The 23093-nt window shown below is 44.4% G+C and overlaps 1 protein-coding gene across 4 annotated transcripts in view; it reads left to right on the top strand.

The window, feature by feature from the left end:
- KPNA1 (karyopherin subunit alpha 1) overlaps positions 1-23093 on the top strand; it is a 155641-nt gene that overhangs the window by 113274 nt on the left and 19274 nt on the right. For all 4 annotated transcript variants that reach the window (XR_012664966.1, XM_048819991.2, XM_048819948.2 and 1 more), the window contains one exon: positions 22241-22368. Coding sequence is in view for 3 of the 4 variants with exons in the window: in XM_048819991.2 (XP_048675948.1) it covers positions 22241-22368 (128 nt within the window). In the remaining variant the exon portion in view is untranslated. The remainder of the gene's footprint in view (positions 1-22240; positions 22369-23093) is intronic.

Below are 23093 nucleotides of genomic sequence, written 5' to 3'. Positions count from 1 at the left end.
TTTCTTAGGAGGTACTTGGGAGGCCTTTTGAAGCTATACCCTGAGGAGAAGAACACATTATATACTGATTATCTGCTCCTGGAAACTCCAGATCAGAGATCCCTGAACTGTATAAAGGTGGACTAAACTTTTCATGAGTATGCTAGTTCTGAGCTGAATCTGTTCTGGACTCTCCATCCTTAGAGGATTTTAAGGCCTGGCTTGACTAAACCTGGCTGGGATGATTTAGTTGGTGTTGGTCCTACTTTGAGCAGGGGGTTGGACTAGATGACCTCCGGAGGTCTCTTTCAACCCAAATCTTCTATGATTCTATGGACTTGTTGACCACAAAAGCGACCCCCTTTTGTGCTTGAAAGACTAACCTGGAAGAGCACATGTTGGAGGCAATTGGGGTGATCTCTGGTAAGTTTATTGGTATGCGTGTAGGTTTTTATTTTAATGTGTTTTCTCTATTGTTTTTTACCTTAAGAATAAAATAGACTTGCATAGGAAGTGCTGGGTGGTAATTTATAACTGTTGGCAATTACACTGTGTACCATCTCTGAAGGGAGAAGCAAACAGGCCTGTTTAGGCAGACTATCTTTTGCTGGGAATAACAGAGAAGGCAGGGAACTGTTCAGCCTGGGAATACTCAATCAGAAGAGAGAGAGATGTGGGTCTCAACCCATGAGAGGTGGCAGCCAGGGGAGCCTGAGAGTGGGTGCCCTTGCTGAACCACTAAGGGGATATAAAGGTGTAGTTGCCCTCAAAAGAAAGTGTGTGTGGGGGGGGAGAAATACCTTTCTTTCCAAGGATGGTTTGCAGGACAGCACTTTCAGCTTCTCCCGATCAAAAATGGCAGACAGGAGGTGGTGGTATGTGGATGAGGTCCATGCTGAGACAGTTGAGCAGGCTGCATGGAAGTTCCCTCCTCTGAGACCAGGCCAGAAGTCTGCTATGGGTTCTGTAGTCAGATCAGCTGAAGGAGTATTCCCGCCAAACCTACAGAGGAGAATAAGATCACTTAGACTAAATATGGATGCAGTAGCTTGAGTCCTGAGAGTTTTGGCTGCAGTTTCCTATTGCGCAGTTCTGTAGTCAATAAGGAGCCCATTGTGAGCATCAGCAAAATAAAAAAACCCTACATAAAATCATAGAATATCAGGGTTGGAAGGGACCTCAGGAGATCATCTAGTTCAACCCCCCTCCTCAGGACCAATCCCCGATTTTTGCCCCAGATCCCTAAATGGCCCCCTCAGGGATTGAACTCACAACCCTGGGTTTAGCAGGCCAATGCTCAAACCACTGAGCTATCGTTGCACCCCTGTTTTAAACTAGATTTCCCAAGCAACATTTTCAGGACTGGTGCTTTACCTGACTCCAGTTTGCTGTACATTCAAAATTACCAGATATACATTTTAGGGGCCTGTGGCTCCGCCTGAAGAAATTGGAATTGCAAGCTAAAATCTGATATATTTCTCAGTATTTTGTTGATAAGCTCTTTGAGGAGAGCATGTAGACAAAGCAGACACTGAGGCTTTAGACAAGAGAATAAGTCTGTCCTTCCAGTGAGAGAGAATCTTCAGACTCTCTTATCTCGGCAGGTGTTTGAAGCTACTGTTCCTCCAGGTTCCAGCAAAGAGATTACATGGTAGGAGGATGCCATTGCTGCTTTTCCTGGTGATAGGAAGAGCAAGAGTCTGATTCTCTGGAAAACCATCCAACCCCAAAAGCTTCTTTTGTTTGGGGTTTCCCAAGTCTGAGCAGATTTCCTCTCCCCTCCCCCCATGAGGGGCACTTCATGGTGGGCCCTCACCTGAAAATAAACCACTTCAGGTACTTGAGATAACTAGTGAAGCCTATTCAATAAAACTAGCTCATTGTCTCAGGGACAAGTTTACCTTTTCCCCCAAATGACAGGTTTCAAAGTAGCAGCCATGTTAGTCTGTATCTGCAAGGAGAAAAGGAGTACTTGTGGCACCTTAGAGACTAACAAAGTTATTTGAGCATAAGCTTTCGTGAGCTACAGCTCACTTCATCGAATGCATTCAGTGGAAAATACAGTGGGGAAATTTATATACACAGAGAACATGAAACAATGGGTGTTACCATACACACTGTAAGGAGAGTGATCAGGTAAGGTGAGCTATTACCAGCAGGAGGGTGGGGTGGGGGCACAAACCTTTTGTAGTGATAATCAAGGTGGGACATTTCCAGCAGCTGACAAGAACATCTGAGGAACAGCGGGGGGAGGGGGGCAATAAACATGGGGAAATAGTTTTACTTTGTGTAATGACCCATCCGCTCCCAGTCTTTATTCAAGCCTAAGTTAATTGTATCCAGTTTGCAAATTAATTCCAATTCAGCAGTCTCTTGGAATCTGTTTTTTAAGTTCTTTTGTTGAAGAATTGCCACTTTTAGGTCTGTAATTCAAAAACCAGTCGGAGAACACTTCAATCTCTTTGGTCACTCAATTACAGACCTAAAAGTGGCAATTCTTCAACAAAAAACAGACTCCAACGAGAGACTGCTGAATTGGAATTAATTTGCAAACTGGATACAATTAGCTTAGGCTAGCTGAGTGTAAGGAACCACCGTCACTTACTTTAAGACGACGATAAACACCTTCCTAGCATCTCTGAGGAAACATACAAATAATGTCTGTGTATCACTTGAGTTTAGATGTTGTTACAGGGAGTGCACATCAGGACAAAGGACATTCTAGTGTTTTTACATGATGGTCTGAGCATGGGAAAGACAAGTCGGTGACTGCAGTCATACTGCATTATAAGAAACCCGTGAGAATCTCTCATAACTGTCACGTATCAGAATCCTGAGGTTCGTCACACGTATCGGTCCTCTAGCAATATGCAGATTCTTAATCTACATATCCTAATATCCACCTTTCAGCTTCACAGTTGGCAGATCTCTTCCTCTTCTCAATGAAAACATCATGCACAGTCGACATCTTTGTCCTAGACAGTTTTGGCGTGCTCTCAGTGAATTCTCAGTTATATGTTCTGTCAAACATGGTAGTTCTTTGAACTAGCTAGGCCTCTATTTCCAAGGCACCCTAATCTTCCGCATATAATAGGAAGTGGTAGTGCTGCCCTTCTGCTTGAATTCAAACATCCTGAAGAAGTAGAAATGCATATATTGGATGGGAACAGAGCCTGCAGAGGAATAAAGGTGTATATAGCAGAGGTATTCAAAGTCTCAGGCACAGATCTTCTCATTACTATGCACTCTGCAAAAAGCAGCAATTGAGGCGGGTGGGGGATGTTGCAGAGTGATCACATACATTTTATAAGGAGGTCTGTAAGGCTACTTCAGGTTCTTCCATATCCACACTTCCTCTGATGTTATAACATAAACATCCTCACACTTGGTGATGCAGTGTTTGGTAGAAGGGTGTTAAGGCAAAGGATGCCACCATAACCCTTAAGTTCTTTTTCAGTTCTACAGGTATAAATTGAACCCTCCCTCCTTCCATAGAGATAACTTTTACTACTTTCACATCCCACTGTGAAGACTGTCTTATGTGGAGGAAACTGAGAAAGCAAAAGTTCTGTCTTACCTGTGAATCTTCATGCTAAGACCTTCTGTCAGTCTGAACCTTCCTCGGAGGATTGCATTATGTCCAGAATGTGAAGGGTTTTTTGGTTGGTTGATTTGGTTTGTTGTTTTTGGCTGTTGCTCACTTGTTATATTTGAAAAGGAAGTGTGTTTCTTTACCAAATCCCTAAATTTCATGTCAATGCTTTGCTGCAAATGTTTTCAGTTGCGTAGCACTTTTATTATAGTAAACATTTTTTAGCTTTGGAAGCTGTCATTCTGGAGAGATCTTCCCGAGGGGCAGCCATAGGCCAGGCTCCAAGCAAAGATCTGGTCTGCCTCTGGTTGTCATGGAGACAGGAAATACCCCATTGTGAAGGCTGTCCTAAAATCAGAAGTCAGAGATAAGACAGAATCGTCCCTTTCCCAGCTCGATTTAAATAGCTCTTACAACTTGTGGTGAGTTAAAATTATTCCCTTTATGGGATTCGGTTTTATTCACAAAAGGAACTCAGTGAAACACAAAACCAATTCCAGACCTCTTCTTCGTCACCCCCCAAGTTTACCTGCTCGAATGCTTCCTTCCACAGGACTGCTCAGCCTACACCGTGGGTCGAACCTGGAGCCACTCCAACCTCACTTTATATCCAGATATGATAATGAGCCAACTTCACTATTTACAAAACTCACATAACTCTTTCCTAGCAAGAATACCTGCTTTTAGAGATGGGGGTTTCAGGCCAACACTGCTGACCTGAATTTTAAAGAGAGGATGGTAAAAGTGTCCCTGTTCATTTTATTTGTTCTTAATGGGATTTGACTCTTGGGCAAACTTTGCAAAAAATTCATCCTGGGCAAAAACCAGGCCTAGAAATTTTTAGGCTAAAAAGAGAATTTTTCACAAAGTCGAGTAACTGAATGCACGTTTGTTGTGCTGGAGATCTTTATTACCAGTGTACCAGGTTAAACTGCACTGGTACAAATTTGCATGTGGTTTAACAGGTGGCTAATATCTCAAGTATGAACAAGGCCTTAGAAACATTTAGGCACCCCTTAATTAAACTTTTGCTAGCACTATAGGAATAATCCCTCTCTTAATGCAAAACAGGATATTTTAGTAATCTTCTCTGCTGTTGCACACTGAGTAGAGAATTAAATGTATCAGTAACCCCACCATCCAGCAGCTATACCTCAACCATATTAATTAACAAACAAAAACTACATTTAGTGACAGTTAAGAAGACATCAGAACACATCCCATCCATCCAAATTCTTTAAAGCATGGAAATACGAAGTTAAGAGGAAAGACTCCTGCATTCATGTCCACTTTCATGTTGCCTACAACACTGTCAGTAACACACTCCAAAGGCTTTCACATCCCAGCTCGAAAAGATACCAGAAATCAATACATACACCAACTTCATCAAACTAACACTATCAAAAAACCTTAACATTGACTTCATCATTATTAAGGTAAATAACTTTCAAATGTGACAGTCACATGTACCTTTATGTATAATTGATATAACAGCATATGAGGTCACAGTTAAGTCTTATGTTGGAGATGGGAAGTGAATGCCTTTTGGAGATGTGTTATCAACGGTATTGTAGGCAATATGAAGATGGAGAGGAATGCAATAATTTTTTCCTGTTTTATTTCCATGCTTTTAAAGTTTTCAGTGGATGGGGTGTGTCCAGATGCAACCTTATCTGTCATTAAGCATAGTTTGTGTTTGTTACTTTCTTAATTTTTATGCAGCTTTAGGTGTACCACAGTGGATAGCTCCCCAGAGTCAGGGAGAAGGGAAGCTGCACCTGCCTGGGAATCAGAAGGAGAAACTGCGCTGCTGAAGTCAGTCCTGACTGTCGACCCTTCTGAAGGGTATGAGAGGCTATAACATGCCTCAATAAGTGTTTCTATAAACTTTTTTCCCATTTAAAAATTATGGAAAGTAAGTATGCCAAGAGCAACCCTACTATATTTAGCAGTGATGACATAACCTGTCAATCTGTCATCACACACATCCCGAAACACACCATAGCTTATTATTGGACTTCTGGAAACTGGATACAGCTAGGTGTGGCTGCAGCAGCAGAGTACCTGCATTATACCAGCAGGTCTACCTACTCTGTTCCACCTTCCTCAAGGTGTTCCATCCCTGCCACCATGAACGCATACCTGTCAACCCTCAGAATTTAAAAGCACGATTTTTAAGTTGTGCTAAAGAACAAGGCTATCAATCCAAGAGTAATAACAGACTCATTTTCTAAATTGGGTATGGGGGGGCCCACAGCGGGAGCAACACAATTTGCTTTCCACACTACAATTTGACCTGTGGGTTACACAAGTAAAATGTGTAACAAATGACTGAAATGTGAAAAGCGTGTATTTTGGGGATTCTTGCACTATAGTTTACAGATCATCAATATTATAAGATTCCATGAATGTCACACTGACAACTATTATGTCTATAGAGTCCATGTGAAGCATGGAAACAGCTACAAGAATTTTTGGGGGCTCTTTCTGTTCAGAATATCACCAGGTTGAATCATCACTAGGTTTTGTGCTCTATTACCATCCCAATTTTAAGTTCTCAGCCATTTTGACTTCACAAATTAAACTTTTACAGTGTACAGTTACAGTAAGGCATGTTATATCTGTGCTATGCCAAGAGTCCTAGACCATGTTGATATCAGAGATAACTCAACCAATCACTGCTCTTACTCTATAGCTAATGTGCATACAGCAGTTTCGTTGGTTGTATGAGGGAGACTGTACAGATGATTGATTACTTAACCGAACTGCCACACCTATAACGGCCACCCACACAAATCAACACATCTTCCATTGCAGCGCCCCCTCCTGCCCTGAAAGAAATCAGCACAACCACCCACACAACAAGCAGATACAATGATCCCAAACACACTTTAGCCTCCCAGGGCAGCACGCCCCTTATTCACCATCCGTGGAATTCAATATAAATTTCTCAGCACAACCTTGCTGCCAGCACCAGACACAACTCAACACCTCTCCCAGCGCAACACACACACACTTGCCAACCATCACTCATACTTACCATGAAATCACAGATGTGAGTGCAAAGCCATGGGTCATCACTAGTCACAGTTAAGTACAAAACCTGTGTGAGATCTTCTCACTGTGTGAATCACATGCAACCATAACATGCCCCACATAGGCAAGTACCAGGGTTTGAATCTCTTTACTTTCTATTCCCTAGCATAGATTCTTACTACTTGAACTACACGAGTAGCTTGTATTGCTAACTCCTTTGTAGACAGCCAATGGAGCATTTGATATATACTTCCTCAGTGGGTTACACAACTTTTTCTAGTCAGTGGTAGAATACTGATGATCAGGAATCCTGGACTGTATTCCTGGCTCCTGGACAGGAGTGTGGTTTAATGTGGTTTGAAATATGGCATCTAAAACTGGTTAATTCAGTCTGAAAGGCAGTGCAGTGGTGTCATTTATCATGTTTACAGGTCTGGGTTCTATTCGTGGCCACCTGTACTGATCTTGCATAAGTTTTTTAGTAATTTACTTTTTAAAATGGATTGGGGTTCATGGGTTTAGTGAATAATAAGGTGTCAAGACCAGGATGTGGGCAGTCTGACCTAGTGGTCGGAGCAGGAGTCAGGCCGGATCCAATATCAGGAGGTCAGAGTCTGAGACAGGCCAGAGGGCAAACCAAGGTCAGGAGGCAGGCAAGGAGATCAGCAACAGTCAGTAGGAGCAGGTATTGCAAGGGAAGCAGTCTGAAGCAGGGAGAACAGAGTTGTGTGGACAACTTTGTGTTTCTCTTCTGGGTTTATATTAGGGCTATTGATTAATCGCAGTTAACTTGCGATTAACTCAAAAAAATTTAATCACGATTAAAAAAATTGCAATTAATCGCAGTTTTAATCACACTAATAAACAGTAGAATGCCAGTTGAAATTTATTAAATATTTTGGATGTTTTCCTACATTTTCAAATATATTGACTTCAGTTACAACTCAGAATACAGAGTAGACATGCTCACTTTATATAGTTATTTATTACAAATATTTGCACTGTAAAAATGGCAAACAAAAGAAATGCTATTTTTCAATTCAGCTCATACAAGTACTGTAGTGCAATCTCTTTATCGTGAAAATGCAACTTGCAAATGTAGATTTGTTTTTGAGTGCAGTTATGTAACACAAAAAACAACGTAAAACATTAGAGCCTACAAGTCCACTCAGTCTTACTTCTAGTTCAGCCAGTCGCTAAGACAAACAAGTTTGTTTACATTTATGGGAGGTAATGCTGCCCGCTTCTTATTTACAATGTCACCTGAAAGTGAGCACAGGCGTTCGCATGGCATTTTTGTAGCCAGCACTGCAAGGTATTTACGTGCCAGATATGCTAAACATTCGCATGCCCTTTAAAGCTGGGAACCTGCAGAAAATGTACATATCTCAGTGCTTGTACAAACATCCTATAGGAAGCACCCCAAAAAGCTTGGTCCCACATCGCTATGAGAGTACCCCTTGGGGAGGGGGTGATGTCAGGGCCTGAAGGTCTTGAACTCTGGTTGATAGGACTCTTTGGTGCCAATAAGCTCCAACCTGCCACCCAGTGACCTGCTAACTGTCGTCAGAATAGAGGACCCCAGTCCCAAAATCCAATTGGCAGAATACTGGGGATCATGACTGGTTCACAGCTTCTATATAAACTAGGGCTGTCAAGGAATTCATTTTTTTAATTGCACCATTAAACAATAATAGAATACTATTTATTTAAATAGTTTTGGATATTTTCTACATTTAAAAATATATTGATCTCAGTTACAACACAGAATACAAAATGTAGAGTGCTCACTTAATATTTACTTTGGATTACAAATATTTGCACTGTAAAAAACAGAAGTAATAGTATTTTTCAGTTCACCTAATACAAGTACTGTAGTGCAATCTCTTTATCATGAAAGCTGAACTTAAAGATGTGGCATTATATACAAAAAACCTGCATTCAAAAATAAAACAATCTAAAACTTTAGAGCCTACAAGTCCACTCCATCCTACTTCTTGTTCAGCCAATTGCTCAGACAAACAAGTTTGTTTACATTTGCAGGAGATTATGCTGCCTGCTTATTTACAATATCACCTGAAAGTGAGAACAGGCATTTGCATGGCACTGTTGTAGCCGGCATCGCAAGATATTTATGTGCCAGATGCCCTAAAGATTCATATGTCCCTTCATGCTTCAACCACCATTCCAGAGGGCATGCTGATGATGTGCGTTAAAAAAAATGGGTTTCAGAGTAACAGCCGTGTTAGTCTGTATTCGCAAAAAGAAAAGGAGTACTTGTGGCACTTTAGAGACTAACCAATTTATTTGAGCATAAGCTTTCCTGAGCTACAGCTCACTTCATCGGATGCTCACGAAAGCTTATGCTCAAATAAATTGGTTAGTCTCTAAGGTGCCACAAGTACTCCTTTTCTTTTTGTTAAAAAAAAATAATGCATTAATTGAATGTGTGGCTTAACTCCTTGGGGGAGAATTCATAGAATCATAGAATATCAGGGTTGGAAGGGACCTCAGGAGGTCATCTAGTCCAACCCCCTGCTCACAGCAGGATCAATCCTCAACTAAATCATCCCAGCTGGGGCTTTGTCAAGGCTGACCTTAAAAACTTCTAAGAAAGGCGATTCCACCACCTCCCTAGGTAACGCATTCCAGTGCTTCACCACCCTCCTAGTGAAAAAGTTTTTCCTAATACCCAACCTAAACCTCCCCCACTGCAACTTGAGACCATTACTCCTTGTTCTCTCATCTGCTACCAATGAGAACAGTCTAGATCCATCCTCTTTGGAACCCCCTTTCAGGTAGCTGAAAGTAGCTATCAAATCCCCCCTCATTCTTCTCTTCCGCAGACTGAACAATCCCAGTTCCTTCAGCCTCTCTTCATAAGTCATGTGTTCCAGTCCCCTAATCATTTTTGTTATTGCATGTCTCCTACTCTGTTTTACCCACATTCTGCCATATATTTTATGTTATAGCTGTCTTGGATGATGACCAGCACATGTTGTTTGTTTTAAGAACACTTTCACTGCAGATTTGACAAAACGCAAAGAAGGGTACCAATGTGAGATGTCTAAAGAGAACTACATCACTCGACCCAAGGTTTAAGAATCTGAAGTGCCTTCGAAAATCTGAGAGTGACAAGGTGTAGAGCAAGAGTCTTAAACCGCCAGCTCCCCATGCCTTCCCCCCCCAAGCATTTACCTAGAGCGGCTCTGGCCTGGCATGCACCGGGGCCAGGGCAGGCTCCCGCCCTGCCCTGCCCCCGTGCTACTCCGGGAAGCGGCTGGGACCTGGGGGAGTGGGGGTACAGGGGTCTGTGTGTTGCCCTGGCCACTCCTCCAGGTACATCCCCCAAAGCTCCCGTTGGCCGCAGTTCCCCGTTCCCGGCCAATGGGAGCTTCGGGGGTGGTACCTGGAGGAGCGGCCAGGGCAACACATAGACCCCTGTGCCCCCCCCTTCCCCAGGTCCTGGCCGCTTCCCGGAGCAGCGCGGGGGCAGGGTAGGCAGGCAGGGAACCTGCCCTGCCACTGATGTGGGCCAGACTGGACCTGCCTCCCCCCCGAACCCATCCTGCAGCCGAACCCCCTGCCCTGAGCCTCCTGCTGTACCCCACACCCCTCCTGCACCCCACCCCCCTGCCGACCCCCTGCCCTGAGCCCTTTGCTGCACCCTGCACACCTGCACCCTGACCCCCTGCCCCACCCTGTACCCCAACCCCCTGTCCTGAGCCCCCTGCGCACCCTGGGGGCAGGGAGGGGGTGGAGTTGGGCTGGGGATTTCAGGGAAGGAGTCGGAATGGGGGCAGGGAAGGGGTGGGAAGGGGTGGGAAGAGGCAGACTGGGGGCGGGGGCAGGGCAGCGTGCGGGGGTGGTCAGTGGTGTGGCCCTCAGGCCAATGTATTAGTCCTCATGTGGCCCTCGTGATCATTTGAGTTTGAGACCCCTGGTGTAGAGCATGCTTTCAGAAGTCTTAAAAGAGCAATACCCCGGAAACTACAAAACCCAAACCACCAAAAAAGAAAATCAACTTTCTGCTGGTGGCATCTGACTTGGATGATGAAATTGAACATAAGTCAGTCCACACTGCTTTGGATGGTTATCGAGCAGAACCCATGATCAGCATGGATATACTGGGGCATGTACATTTTCTGCAGGTTCCCAGTTGTGCTCCTCAGACCATATGCCACATTTATGTTTAGAGTGCAGGATTTTGTGAGCCACACATTCCTCATGGCCCTGTACCAGTACCGTGTAAAAATGGCTGTGTCCTGTGAGGGAAGGAGTCAGGTTAGCAGGAAATCGGAGCCCGAGACAGGCCCGAGGGCAAACCAGAAGTCAGGAAGAAGGCAGGGTCACGTTACCAGGAGATCAGCAGTAAGAGCAGGTATCACGGAGGAAGCGGTCTGAAGCAGGGAGACCCCAGTTGTATGGACAACTTCGTGTTCCTGTGATGGGTTTATATAGAAGCTGTGAACCAATAAGGACCCCCAACATTTTGCCAACCGGATTCCAGGGCTGGGGTCCTCGGTCAGAGTTCATCTCCTATTCTGATGAAAATTTTGAAGGTTACTGGGTGGCAGGTTGGAACTTACTGCCAAAAAGGGTTGACCCTGCATAGTTCAAGACCTGCAGTTCCTTACCTAAGGGTAATGAAGTGCCTGGACAGATAAATAGCAATTGGAAGAGCTGAGATATGAACTCCTGTTCTCTTCTTTCCCAGCTCAAGAAAAGCTAAGCTTCTGTCTTGTTCAGTCTGTCCCTGTTTCTCAGTGGTGGCAGAGGATTTGCACCATGGCAGATATGTCCTCATATGTGATCGGTTTGGCTTCGTGCACATATTTTCCATTTTTTTCTAAAAGTTTATTAAATGCTCTATAGACACATGCTCCTCATGTGCTGGTTTCAAGTATATCAATTATATATAGGTGGCAACAATGAGGACAAAGATAAGTGAGACAATCCATTGAAAAATTGCCAGAAAGGGTGATTTTTGAACTCTTATTATTCTGCCAATCCATTTTTATCAAATCACCATGAAAAATTCAAATAATTTTGATTTAATTTTTGCTATGTCAGTGACCTTCTTACAAAATCAAGAGTTTAAAACTCTTGTTAAACTTAAATCTGTATGCGACTTTACCTTTGATTCATATGAGAGAGACTAAGTGGGTGAGGTAATATCTTTTATATTCCCTCACCCACCTTTTGTCTCTTATATCCTGGGATCGACACAGCTACAATACTGCATTTGAATCATATAGAAAGACACCATTGATGTGGTAGATTTAATATATCCTCTCTACACACATGCACATCATACAGCATTTGAAAGCTTATGTCTACATAGAATCATAGAATATAAGGGTTGGAAGGGACCCCAGAAGGTCATCTAGTCCAACCTCCTGCTCGAAGCAGGACCAATTCCCAGTTAAATCATCCCAGCCAGGGCTTTGTCAAGCCTGACCTTAAAAACCTCTAAGGAAGGAGATTCTACCACCTCCCTAGGTAACGCATTCCAGTGTTTCACCACCCTCTTAGTGAAAAAGTTTTTCCTAATATCCAATCTAAACCTCCCCCACTGCAACTTGAGACGATTACTCCTCGTTCTGTCATCTGATACCATTGAGAACAGTCTAAAGCCATCCTCTTTGGAACCCCCTTTCAGGTAGTTGAAAGCAGCTATCAAATCCCCCCTCATTCTTCTCTTCTGCAGGCTAAACAATCCCAGCTCCCTCAGCCTCTCCTCATAACTCATGTGTTCCAGACCCCTAATCATTTTTGTTGCCCTTCGCTGGACTCTCTCCAATTTATCCACATCCTTCTTGAAGTGTGGGGCCCAAAACTGGACACAGTACTCCAGATGAGGCCTCACCAATGTCGAATAGAGGGGAACGATCACGTCCCTCGATCTGCTCGCTATGCCCCTACTTATACATCCCAAAATGCCATTGGCCTTCTTGGCAACAAGGGCACACTGCTGACTCATATCCAGCTTCTCGTCCACTGTCACCCCTAGGTCCTTTTCCGCAGAACTGCTGCCTAGCCATTCGGTCCCTAGTCTGTAGCTGTGCATTGGGTTCTTCCTTCCTATGTGCACTTATCCTTATTGAACCTCATCAGATTTCTTTTGGCCCAATCCTCCAATTTGTCTAGGTCCTTCTGTATCCTATCCCTCCCCTCCAGCGTATCTACCACTCCTCCCAGTTTAGTATCATCCGCAAATTTGCTGAGAGTGCAATCCACACCATCCTCCAGATCATTTATGAAGATATTGAACAAAACCGGCCCCAGGACCGACCCTTGGGGCACTCCACTTGATACCGGCTGCCAACTAGACATGGAGCCATTGATAACTACCCATTGACATCTACTTTAAGATGAGGTATGGTGTAGATCCTTTACCATACAAACAGGAATAAACAATGATCTCATGAACATATTAAAATGACTGCTTTGAAATTTATTTGTATTTATTTCTGTAAGTTTAATGTCTATGTATTATTTCAAGACCTAAAATTGGGTTTCTGTCATCTCAGAGCATCACAACAATATAAAGGGTAAAACAAAATCTAATAATTTTGTACAGATATATACATAATGTAATAAGCACTGGTGACATTGCTAGTCAACATCATTATAATCAACTTGTTCATCAATATGATCTTTGTCGAGAGTGCGTGGGTTACCACGATCTTCATTGCCTTGGCATGTACACAGTTCTGTGCAGGGAAAATAGTGTGAACTACAGACACAGTTGATTGTGTCTGTACCTCTTCCTGGTACAGGCACAAATAAGGGCTTGTTGAATCTCAGGTGCCTATGGGCCCTTCAAGAATGCCAGAAGTAGATCATCCACATTTTGTCATCCATATTATAATTGTGACTCACTATCTAGTTAATTTATGTGCGAAGGCAACCAGATCTTTGTTTACCAAGATGCTCTTTTGACATGCTCTTCAGAACTGTCCTCACACGGTGGGAGTTTGTCCAATGACTTGCCCTTTTTAATGACTAGATTGAGGCACAAGCAATGTGTGGGTCCTCCTTTTCTTTCTTGCTCTGGTCATACAGCACTGCTACCAACTTCCATGCTGCAGAAATTGCAGCTTTTATGTCACTCTCCCAACTGGGCAAGATCTCTGAAACAGTAAGCTCCCTTTGTTTTGGCAACATTAAACATAGATTCCCCCCCCCCCCCCCCCAGTACCAAAAAGTCATTACAAAGAATCACATCCAGTTAATGCATGGTTTTCACAAAATTGTGAAGAGACCTCTTTTTAGGAGGTCAACTTTGGGGTAGGCCCTTAATCTGGGAGTCAGCTACTTGGAAAATTAACTTAACCCCTGTATAGATAGTGCTAGGTCAATGGGAGAATTCTCCCATTAACCTCACTAACACCCCTGTTGCTATAGGTAGCATCTTCACTGAAGTGCTGTTGTGGCCCAACTGTAGCAGTGCAGCTGCACCACTGCAGCATTTTAAGTGTAGACAAGCCTAAGTCTTTAAACTTAAATGGTTAACAGGGAAGGGTCTTTAAGAAGAAAAGTTCCTTGAAAAGGTGGTGGTTTCTGAGTTTGGGAAAGAAGTTAACTCATATAAATATAAATCATAATAAAATGCCATTTTATATTAGTATGTAGTTACAGCAAGGTCATTTGATTCTATATTTCCGCATATAGCTCTTGTGACAAAATGGCCAATGTTGGTATGGTGGATTCCACACTTTTCTTGGCAGGGGAGCTAGGATGCCACCCCTTGCCCCTGCTCTTGGGGCACTGAGGGCCCTGCTAGTAGCCAGGGAAGGTGGTAGAGGAGGGAAGCGGGGAAGGGGTCTGGGTTTGCGCCTCACTCTGAGCCCCAGCCCCTCTCAACCCCTGTGAGTTTCTTACCCTCTTCCCCCTTGGGTAGGGTTACCCTTGGTCCTTGACGCTGGGAGAGGGAGTCTCTGCCTTCCCTCCCTTCCTCTCTGATCTTTCAATTCTCAGCAACACACCTCCAAACTCCACTCCTCTCTCCTTGCACCACCTTGTCTGCCTGAAGCAGGGGTTTTTATTAGGTTCCTGACAGGTCCTTAATTGGCTACAGGTGCTCCAATTAATCTGTAGTAGCCTTCCCTAGTTGACCGGGAACCATGCCTTAATTAGGCTAGGGCTTATATATCTTCCCTCAACCACTCACTCACAGGCCGAGTCCTTGAGGAGCAGGGTCCTGCAGGTAAGCCATGCTTGCCTTGCTTCTGAAGGAGTGGGACCTCCGCGACCTTCGGAACTGGCATTCCATCTCACTCCTCAGCACAGACTAAGATTGTAGTGAAGGCCATCTCGCTGTGGCTGGGGTCCGTGCTGGTGGATGTGGTCCACCCCAACCAGACCTACACTGTCCTGGGCCATACCATCTTTGACAATCTGTACTTGGTCCAGGATCTCTTGAAGTTCGGGTGTGGGGATGGTCTGTCGTTTGCCCTTCTGTCCCTGGATCAGGAGAAAGCATTCAACAGGGTGGACCATGGGTATCTCTTGGGCACTCTGCGGGCATTCGATTTTGGGGCCCAGTTTGTGGGTTCTCTCCAGGTACTGTACGCCTCTGGAGTATCTGGTCAGGCTCAGCTTCGGGCTCAGGGTGCATCAGGGGTGTCCGCTGTCAGGCCACCTGTATGCTCCGTCAGTGGAGTCCTTCCTGTCTTCTCTGTCAGAGGTTCATGGGGTTGGTGCTCTGTGAGCCAGAGTTGTGGCTGGTCCTGTTGGCATATGCTGACGACATGCTCCTCATGGTCCAGGACCCGGGCGATCTGGTGCAGGTGGAGGCCTACCAGGCCATCTACTCAGCGGCCTCCTCCGCCCGGGTCAACTGGGTCAAGAGCTCTGGCCTGGTGGTTGGGGACGGGTGGCAGGCAAGCTTCCTCCCACCTGTGCTTCAATCCATCCGGTGGAGCGCGGGTCCACTGTTCTATCTTGGCATTTAATTTTCTGCCATGTATCCTTCTCCACTGGAGAACTGGCTGGGGTTGGAGGGCAGGGTGTCTGAGTGGTTGCGAAGGTGGACAGGACTACTCTGGTGCCTCTCCCTGCGGGGGAGGGGACTGGTGCTCAACCAGCTAGTCCTGTTCATGCTCGGGCACCTGCTCAACACCCTGGTCCCAGCCCTGGGTTTCCTGGATGATATCCAGAAGTTGGTTCTGGAGTTCTTTTGGCCAGGGCTGCACTGGGTCTCTGCAGGGGCTCTCCATCTCCCCCTGGAGGAGGGAGGACAGGGCCTGACATGCTTGCGCACTCAGGTCCATGTCTTCCACCTCCGGCCCTGCAGAGACCACTCTATGGTGCAGGTAGTCCGGCTTGGAGCACTTTGGCGCATACCTTCCTGCGCCTCTTCCAAGGGCTCCCATATGACTTGCAGCTCCTTTATCTCCATGGGAAAAGTCTTCCGCAAGACCTCTCCAGGCTGCCAGTCTTCTACCAGGACCTCCTCCTGACCTGGAAGCTGGTTTTGGCGACCAGGTCAGTGGCAGCTACCAAGGGGGCGGATCTCCTCGTGGAGCCCCTGCTACACAATCCCCAACTTTGTGTGCAGGTGGCGGGGTCCCTCTCAATGCAACAGAGGTTGGTCCTGGTAGAAGTCACCAGAGTCCGAGACTTCCTGGACTACGACTAGGGAGACTGGGTGGATCATCCCCTGACGCTCGCTCAGCGCATGGGGCTCTCCACCCTTCGTACTCTGCAGCACGTACTTCAGAAGGTGAGGGCAGCCTTACTGCCCACTGCTCAGGTTTATCTTGGCCAGGTCCTGCGGAAGGGTTCTTCCTGCCCACCCTACTCTCCAGGCCTTCCGGACCTTTTCATCGGGCACCTGCCCCGTGAGACACCCCTTCCGCCCCCCAACCTGTCCCACCCGTACACCACGAGCCGGCTGCACAATTTGCAGCTGATTCGCTTCCGGATTGTGCCGAGGAAACATCTTTACACGCTCATGCTTCACATCCTTCATTTCCTCACCCTTGTGTCCCGCCCCAATATGAAGTGGCAGGACCTATTGCCACCTCTTGAGGGTGGGCCAACCTGTATTCTACCCCAGTCCCAAGGCCCGCCTGGGATATTAGTTGGTGGCTCCTCCACAAAGGCATGAGCATGGGTATGTACTTGATGCGGTTCACCCCTGTTCCTGGCGCCTGCCCCTTCTGCAGCGTGAGGGAGACCCTGGTGCATGTATACCTGGCTCCTCCTGACCATCCTTTTAAGTTTCTGGCTGCACTTTTCCCCTCACCTTTTCATATACTCACACAATATCCATGGCTCCACAAAGTCACGGGACCTCCTTGTCAGCCTCTTCCTAGTGCTGGTCAAAGTAGCCATCTATAAGACCAGGGAGAGGAAGTTCACTAAGTGGGTTTCCTGTGACTGTGGGGCCTATTTCCGATCCTGCCTTCGCTCACATATCCAGGCAGAGTTCCTCTGGGCGGCGTCCGATCGCTCCCTTGACACCTTCGAGGAGCCGTGAGCACTGTCCGGGGTTCTCTGCTCGGTGTCCCCTTCAGGTTCCCTTTGTTTGACCCTTTGACTTTCACACCTGCCCCTGTTAAGTAATTACGGGGGGGGGCACAACGAAAAATGTGAGTTCCTGGACCTTGTGGATCCTCCCCTAAGGCTGAGGGAGAGCCCTTTAGCAATGGACAGGTGCAGTTGGCCAGAACCCAATAGGACCACTCTCCCACTACTCCCTGGACCTGCTGTATCACACTGTTCACATAGCAATATCATCAGGGAATGGTCACATAAAATGTTTGCATTTAAATACAGCATATTTACAAATAACTTAAAAGCTTGTTCTATTTTAAATATTTGGAGAATAAAGAGACATTTTCACCTTTAAATGGAATCATGAGCTAATAACTTCTATCAAACGTTTCCCAACTATCAGTTTTCTCCTTAAAGTATTCATTCTTTTTATGACTGTTTATAAAAAGTTAATTTTAATAAGAATTTCTAGGAATATTTGTTAGTGAGATGTGTTTTTAAACAAAACTAAGGTTCTCTTTGCAGAGAGGAGGGAAGGGGATGGCGAGTTTAGAAAGCGATATAGAGGCCCTTAGCTTGTGTTTTATGGCTTTGGTAATGTATCCGACACACCGCTCCTTTTTGGGTTAACTTAAATAAAAAATAAATCTTTGCCTTATGTTTTAGAAAGAAATCTGCATATGGAAATATTTTAGGATGTTTCCTTGAAATAGAGATTGTGTGCCTGGCAAACTGGAAGTCTTTAAACAAGGAAAATGTGTCCTGGTTTTTAAGACTTATTTTTTTGTAATAAACTAGATTGCTCCTATATATATACACACCTTATTATTTGTAGTAATTACCTTAAAAGTTTGCAGTTAAAGACTCCTATCAAATATTCTGTGAAAGGTACAAATTACAGTTATTTATATGCATTTTTTTAAATATACTGTATATGTTAGAAGCAAAACTGAAGTTATAAAGTTGCATTCCAGGGTCTGTGTAAATGGATTTGGAGGTCACAAATAGAGATTTTTTTTTTTTCCCTAGAGAGTTTTCATCTTTGATACTTTCAAAGCCTTGGGTATATGCCTGCAACTCAAGATATGTCTGGGTATGTCTACACTTCAAACTTGTTATAATTCTCAGCTCAAGGAGACACTCGCACTAGCTCTGATTGATCTAGTTCACTAAAAATAAAGTGTAGCCACGGAGATGCCCTGAGTCTCATGGTCCCACGGTCTCCAACAGGATTGAAGCGTAGACATACCCTCAGTGACAGAAAAAGGATTCCTAAGAATTTCTTTCATTAGTTTACACCCTTTTACATCACAGAAGCAACCCAAAAAAAAAGCATGGGCATATGAGCCGGCATGGTTTGAACATACTTTCAATCAACATAATTGAAAGTATCATAAAATTCAGTGAAGGCAAATTTATAATGTATAAGACTATAATAATGTTACTAATCGTTTTTGCATCAATATTGATTCAAAACATTTTCAAGAATGTTGCTATTCGCTTCACGGAAAGAGCAATGGTATCACAGGCAGAGAGATCTTACAGTGAGATCTGCAGGACCACTGTATGGTCTTCCATCCCCATTCTCTCCTTTACAGATGCAGAGTCTGGCAGAAGGTGTTATGGAATGTGGTGCCCTAGTAACCCTTAAGTTCTTTTTCTATTTCTGCATGGTTAAATTGAATCCTTCCTCCATCCCAATAGATGATTTTACTGCTTTCCGCTATCCACTATGAAGGCTAACAGATGTGGTGAGGATGGAGAATGAAAAATATCAGTCTTTCTTTGTGAATTTTCTTTCTAGAATCTTTTGTCAAGCTCCCTTTTATGACTGCGTTTGTCCAGAGTTTTTCTGATTATTGCTCACATGTTAAGTACTTTTGAAAGGGAATTGTGTGTTCCTAGAGGAAATATTTAAATTTCTTGTCAAGGCCATGCTGCAAATGGTTTCAGTTGAATAGGACTTATAAAATCATAGAATATCAGGGTTGGAAGGGACCTCAGGAGGTCATCTAGTCCAACCCCCTGCTCAAAAGCAGGAACCATCCCCAATTAAATCATCCCAGCCAGGGCTTTGTCAAGCCTGACCTTAAAAACTTCTAAGGAAGGAGATTCTACCACCTCCCTAGGTAACGCATTCCAGTGTTTCACCACCCTCCTAGTGAAAAAGTTTTTCCTAATATCCAACCTAAACCTCCCCCACTGCAACTTGAGACCATTACTCCTTGTCCTGTCCTCTTCCACCACTGAGAATAGTCTAGAACCATCCTCTCTGGAACCACCTCTCAGGTAGTTGAAAGCAGCTATCAAATCCCCCCTCATTCTTCTCTTCCGCAGGCTAAACAATCCCAGCTCCCTCAGCCTCTCCTCATAAGTCATGTGTTCCAGACCCCTAATCATTTTTGTTGCCCTTCGCTGGACTCTCTCCAATTTATCCACATCCTTCTTGTAGTATGGGGCCCAAAACTGGACACAGTACTCCAGATGAGGCCTCACCAATGTCGAATAGAGGGGGACATTCACGTCCCTCGATCTGCTCGCTATGCCCCTACTTATACATCCCAAAATGCCATTGGCCTTCTTGGCAACAAGGGCACAGTGCTGACTCATATCCAGCTTCTCGTCCACTGTCACCCCTAGGTCCTTTTCCGCAGAACTGCTGCCTAGCCATTCGGTCCCTAGTCTGTAGCTGTGCATTGGGTTCTTCCGTCCTAAGTGCAGGACCCTGCACTTATCCTTATTGAACCTCATCAGATTTCTTTTGGCCCAATCCTCCCATTTGTCTAGGTCCCTCTGTATCCTATCCCTGCCCTCCAGCGTATCTACCACTCCTCCCAGTTTAGTATCATCCGCAAATTTGCTGAGAGTGCAATCCACACCATCCTCCAGATCATTTATGAAGATATTGAACAAAACCGGCCCCAGGACCGACCCCTGGGGCACTCCACTTGACACCGGCTGCCAACTAGACATGGAGCCATTGATCACTACCCGTTGAGCCCGACAATCTAGCCAACTTTCTACCCACCTTATAGTGCATTCATCCAGCCCATACTTCTTTAACTTGCTGACAAGAATACTGTGGGAGACCGTGTCAAAAGCTTTGCTAAAGTCAAGATACAATACATCCACTGCTTTCCTTTCATCCACAGAACCAGTAATCTCATCATAGAAGGCAATTAGTCAGGCATGACCTTCCCTTGGTGAATCCATGCTGACTGTTCCTGATCACTTTCCTCTCATATAAGTGCTTCAGGATTGATTCTTTGAGGACCTGCTCCATGATTTTTCCGGGGACTGAGGTGAGGCTGACTGGCCTGTAGTTCCCAGGATCCTCCTTCTTCCCTTTTTTAAAGATTGGCACTACATTAGCCTTTTTCCAGTCATCTGGGACTTCCCCCGTTCGCCACGAGTTTTCAAAGATAAACTTTATAACTTTATAACATGTATGCGGTTAGTATTTTTCTTCTGTGAAAATTATCCTTTTAGAGTGTTCTTCCTGAGGGACACTCCTAAGCCCATGCTCAGAGTCAAAGATCTGGTCTGCCTCCAGCTGTTGTAGAGATGGGGAACATCCCCACTGGGAAGACTCTCTGACATGAAGGATTCCAGACAGAAAAGTCAGAGCTAAGGCTGAGTTTTTCCATCCCTCAGCAATACACTGGATTTGGGTGTGCTTAGTTTAAAAAAAAAAAAAGTTGAGTAGAATTCCAGGTTTAGTTTCTAGGGTTAGGTGGAAATAGTCTCTGAATATGCATATGGAATGAAGCAAGGGCTCCTACCTCAATGATTGGTCATGCTGTGTTGGATTCCTAGAAAATTCCAAGCAAAAAATAATTAAAAAAAATGCTGTGCTTCCACTGTGAAGCATCTTGAAGTGGAAAATGCTGGAGTTATGGTGTAAAAATTCTGCTCCCTTTTTGAATATGTATTATGATAGCCTTTACATGGTTTCTTACCATTGTTACTCCAGGACCACGGATTGCCTCATTCAGTGCACAGGTTGGATGGTAAATGAAGCAGTGTTCCACCCGACCCGTGACTCATTTGCTACAGGGAATGGCTGGTGAAAAGTGAGTGAGATATGATGCCTCATATTAAACAAATGGTAAAAATAAATAGAGAGGTCTGAAGAAGAGCTCGAAAGCTTGTCTTTCACGAACAGAAGTTGGTCCAATAAAACATATTGCCTCACAAACCTTGTCTCTCCAACACAAGGACCAACACAGGTAAAAAATAAATATTGAACATTCACTGAGTACCATGCATCCAGTGCACTGAATATAGCTTTTTTTCTTCTTTTTTTAATGCAGTATTAAATGTGTTGGGATCCCCTGTACGTAGATCTCTGAAAAGGAATTAGGTTTGTCTGAGATTATTTGCCTTTCACAATTCCATGCGTACTTACATTTTTAGATGGTAGTTTTGCAAATGAATCCTAAGTTGCTGCTCTCCTTTAAAAATCTATACATAAGTATTTCAGAGACTTGTCCTAATGCTTGAGGTTAAACCAGTTTCCAGCTGGTTTCATTTGTCAATTAATGCAAAAGGCTTTTTTCCCCAGGGAAAATTACCTGAACTTTGAATTATTTACAAAATATATGGGTGACAAACAGTTGACCATCATAATGGATAAGTATTGCTTTGCCTTTCAATCATGAGAGAATCTATTGATATATATACACTCCTTTTGTGTGGGTTTTTCGTCTAGCGATACATTTTCTCTATGCTCTATTGTCTCACCCTATGGCAATTGTGTGATACAAAGATATATTATTCTTTCTCCTGTATTTTTTTGGTATAATGACTTTACAGTTGAATGGCTTGCCACCTGGAACAATGTAAAATACAACACTCCATTGGTAATAAGGCCTGATTCAGTAATACATCAGGTACCATAGTTATTTCAGTTGCATTGGTTTTGAAAAGCTGGTAGAATGAGCATAGATTTGAACGATAACTGGGGTTATGAATGTAAGGTTGAAGATTGCTGATTGACCCTTAAGAAGGCATCTTGCATTGTTTACTGCATTGTACTGAGCTTTGGACGTAGATGTCTCAGGGCAAGAAAGTTGTATTTCTATTTGTAGTTGACACACTTAACTTGTGTGTCATTTCCTTTTGCAGACTGTCATAGATGCCCACATTTTCCCAGCCCTCATAAATATTTTACAAACCGCTGAATTTCGGACAAGGAAAGAAGCTGCTTGGGCAATAACAAATGCAACATCTGGAGGCTCTGCTGAACAGATCAAGTAAGTAGCAGTGAAAATTGCTCTGAACATTTAAATGGATGTAATGTTCATGTGAAAGGTACCATACTAAGAGCCCTGGAGCTGGAAAGCCTTTCTTGAGAACAGACAGTTGAAGTGCCCAATTTCCCTGTGCTGTCTGTTTCCAATGTATCTCACTCCTCTGGAGTGGCCAGAGGCCACTTCTGGAGTTGAATTCAGTTATGAATGGTCCACTCAATCCTTGGCCTTGGCTGAGCTCACCCATGAGAGAGCCAGTTGTGAGGCTGGTGCTTGTAACAGAAATATCTCTCCTTTCACCTAGCTCATTTCACAGAGTCCATCACAATCTGAATGTAATAACTTCCAATAAACCTGCACCAGACTCATAACTGGTGAACTGGAGAAGAATGGTTCAAAGGCCCATTTCCAACCCCCTGAGCCTGCCAATCCCTGGTACATTGTTCTTCCAGGTTTATGTACATGAACAAACCCTGCTTAAATGCAATCTCAGTTTCTACATTTTTAAAGCTGAGTTGGTGGAGGCCCACATAGATGATACTTTACCCAAGTGAGTCAGTATCTTACCTAGTGTGGCAGAGCGCCGGCCTTGTCCCTGTGCGTCCCGTGCTTCCAGGCGGTTTATGCTAGCTTCAGAGGCTCACTGCAACTCTCCACGTAGCCCTTCTCTCTCTGGGGCCAGGGATACAGTCTGCTGAGCCCTTTTCATCATAAGCCAGCAAGAAGGT

This window comes from Caretta caretta, chromosome 1 (assembly GCF_965140235.1).
Source record: "Caretta caretta isolate rCarCar2 chromosome 1, rCarCar1.hap1, whole genome shotgun sequence".
Lineage (NCBI taxonomy): Eukaryota > Metazoa > Chordata > Testudines > Cheloniidae > Caretta > Caretta caretta.
This window is presented reverse-complemented; position numbering and strand designations above follow the sequence as displayed.